The 2,732-nt window shown below is 37.2% G+C and overlaps 1 protein-coding gene across 1 annotated transcript; it reads right to left on the bottom strand.

The window, feature by feature from the left end:
* LOC109826489 lies at positions 1,443–2,450 on the bottom strand. Its single transcript, XM_020393519.1, has 3 exons — positions 2,434–2,450; positions 1,724–2,338; positions 1,443–1,650 (listed from the first exon to the last, which is right to left on the bottom strand). Exons 1-3 carry the CDS (start codon positions 2,448–2,450, stop codon positions 1,443–1,445), a joined length of 840 nt encoding a protein of 279 aa, XP_020249108.1.

Raw genomic sequence — 2,732 nt, 5'->3', positions numbered from 1 at the left:
TCTTCGTATTACAATCCATTATCTTTAAAGGAGATTCTCCAAACTGAAAGATGAGAATAATTTCAAATATCACCCTAAGTGCTCAAGGATGAAGCTAAATCATTTAATATTTGTAGATGACCTGTTGCTCTTCAGCAGAGGGATATAATTTCTGTGCTAAAGCTCAATCAATGCCTGTGTGACTTCAATTCAATTTTAAGGCTTGAAGCTAATCCAAGGAAGCATTCTATCTTTTATGGTGGAGTAACTGAACTAGAGAGAGATGATATTGCAAGTGCATTGGGATTTCCTGAAGGTTCCCTAGCAGTAGAGTACTTTGGTGTACCTCAACTAAGCAAAAGACTATCTTATCCTGATTGTAATGCTTTGCCGAGTAAAATTTCTGATCAGTTTTGGGATTGAATGCAAAGTAAAAAAGCTCTACTATGCTGGTAGACCAGAGCTTATTAAAAATGTCATACTTGAGATGCAGATATATTGGATGAATAGCTAAATCCTATCTAAAAGAGCCCTTGAGAAGACTAATAATCTGTGTAGGAGCTCTCTTTGGGGGGAAATTGAGCCCTCTTATAAAGTTTCTCTCATTGTAGAGAGTGTATATGCCAAGATGGTAGTCATGAGGTACTGGGGATATATCAGCTAAATTCTAGAACATGGCAGCAGCTCTTGGACTGATTTGCTTTATACATCACAATAAGGAACTTCTTTGGATTAGACGGGTTCATGGCACTTGCTTAAGGAATTATGACATTTGGCATGCAATCAGGGGATTCTTGAATGTGGAAGCAGCTACTGAGGATAAGAGATCAAGCTATTTTGCATTTTGGAGATGTTGGTACATTGATCACCTCCTAAGCATTCTACTGTACTCTGACTAGCTGTTCAAGAGAGGCTTCTCACATAAGATGGGCTATTCAGGTTCAGGTTAATTGCTGAAAATAAATGTGTATTATGTGATCATAGTGTAGAACAGAATCACTAGCACTTGTTTCCTTTTTTGATGCATGTTTGGAACTCTATTATGGACTAGCTACGGTTTAACTGGAGATCTTATGAATGGCAATGCTTGATCAGATGGTATTTGATTGCTTGAAAGGAAATGGAGATACAGAGAATATGAAGAGGATGATACTTGCTTCCGTAGTGTACGCGATATGGATGGAGAGGAATAAAAGACTATTCACACAGACGTAGAGGACATGCGAGCAGATTCTAAAACTTCATGACAACTGTGATTAGGCTACATGCTTGTAAACACTTTTTTTTTGGGTAAATGAAAAAATTATATTCACCTCCAAAAATAGGAATTTTGTACATCAAGAATCTCTACTCAACAGTGAGATATCAGAAATGAGACTATATTACATAAAAGCACAAATCTCAGGGGGATAGAGCAGTTCATGCACCTCCTGTCTGTGCACCTTCTACTCCTCAATAGTACTCTATATGGAGAAACCCCATTCCCTACAATCAGCTGACTGAGAATTCAAAATAATAGTGAGGACATCTATCTTGATATTCTTCATTAAAATGTCAGGAGTTTTGCTCTTCAGATTGAATATTCTGCAGTTTCTTTCATTCCAAATAGTATAGACTGTTGCAGCAAAAGCCATCCTCTTAATCTTTTGTTTCATACCCTTACCCCTCAACCTGAAAATGAACCAGTTCAAGAGGGTAGACCAGTCACAAGATCTCCATTTGAAGTTGAGCCATTCCATAATACCAATTCCAAACCTTTTTTGACAAAGTGCACTCGAAAAACAAGTGATTTCTGCTCTCTGAGATAGAACAGTCACAAAGCTTACATACTGAAGCCTGAATAATTCCATGTCTAAGGAGCCTGTCTTGAGTTTGAAGCTTATCCTGGACTGCCAGCCATAGTATGAACTGGTGCTTTGGATAGCTTAAATCCTCCCAAACTGTATCATGCCATGCCACTTGAGATGTAATAGGTGACAGCCTGGAATAAATGTCAGAGAGCTTAATTTTTGATTTGTTGCAGCATGAACTGAGAAGCTGAATGAGGTTATCAATCCCTCCACACATATCAATACATTTATCTCTGATACTCAATAGTTGTTTCCACATCCAAGAGTCTCCCTTTCTAGCTTTAACCATCCAAATGCTACTACTTTTCAGATAATTTTCATGGGACCATTTAATCCACAAAAGCTCCTTATTCATGTGGATACTCCACATCATTTTTAGGGCAGTAGCAATGTTCCAAAGTCTTGCCGAGAAGATTGCCAACCCTCCATATTTCTTTTGAACACAGACATTTCTCCATGATACCAGAGAGGGTTTAGAAGTATGTTCTGATTTGCCCCATAGAAAACACCTACATAGCTCATCAATTTTTTGTAACACTTTTACTGGGAGGATGTAGCTTGTTGTCCAGAAAATTTGAATACCCAAAACAACACTCTTAATTACCTGCAATCTTCCCGCATAAGACAGAGATTTGTTCTTCAAACAATTCTGGAACTGGTTTGATATCCCGCTTGTAAACACTTTTTTGTTATGTTTTCTTCATAGTGAATAAAATCTTTTTTCAGTGACGAAAAAAAATGACATGTATTTAGGACTCATTAACCACAAGTCAACTTTACCCAAAACTCTTTCAAAGATAAAAACAAATTTTATATTCACATCTAAATAAAGTCAACAGTTAACACACACAAACAGTCAAAACCACCTCCCATCAATCCAACCTTTGATTTATTTCAATCTCT

Source organism: Asparagus officinalis, chromosome 10 (assembly GCF_001876935.1).
Source record: "Asparagus officinalis chromosome 10, Aspof.V1, whole genome shotgun sequence".
In the NCBI taxonomy this organism is placed as follows: Eukaryota; Viridiplantae; Streptophyta; class Magnoliopsida; order Asparagales; family Asparagaceae; genus Asparagus; species Asparagus officinalis.
Note: the sequence above shows the minus strand (reverse complement) of the source record. Positions and strands in the feature narration are given on the sequence as shown.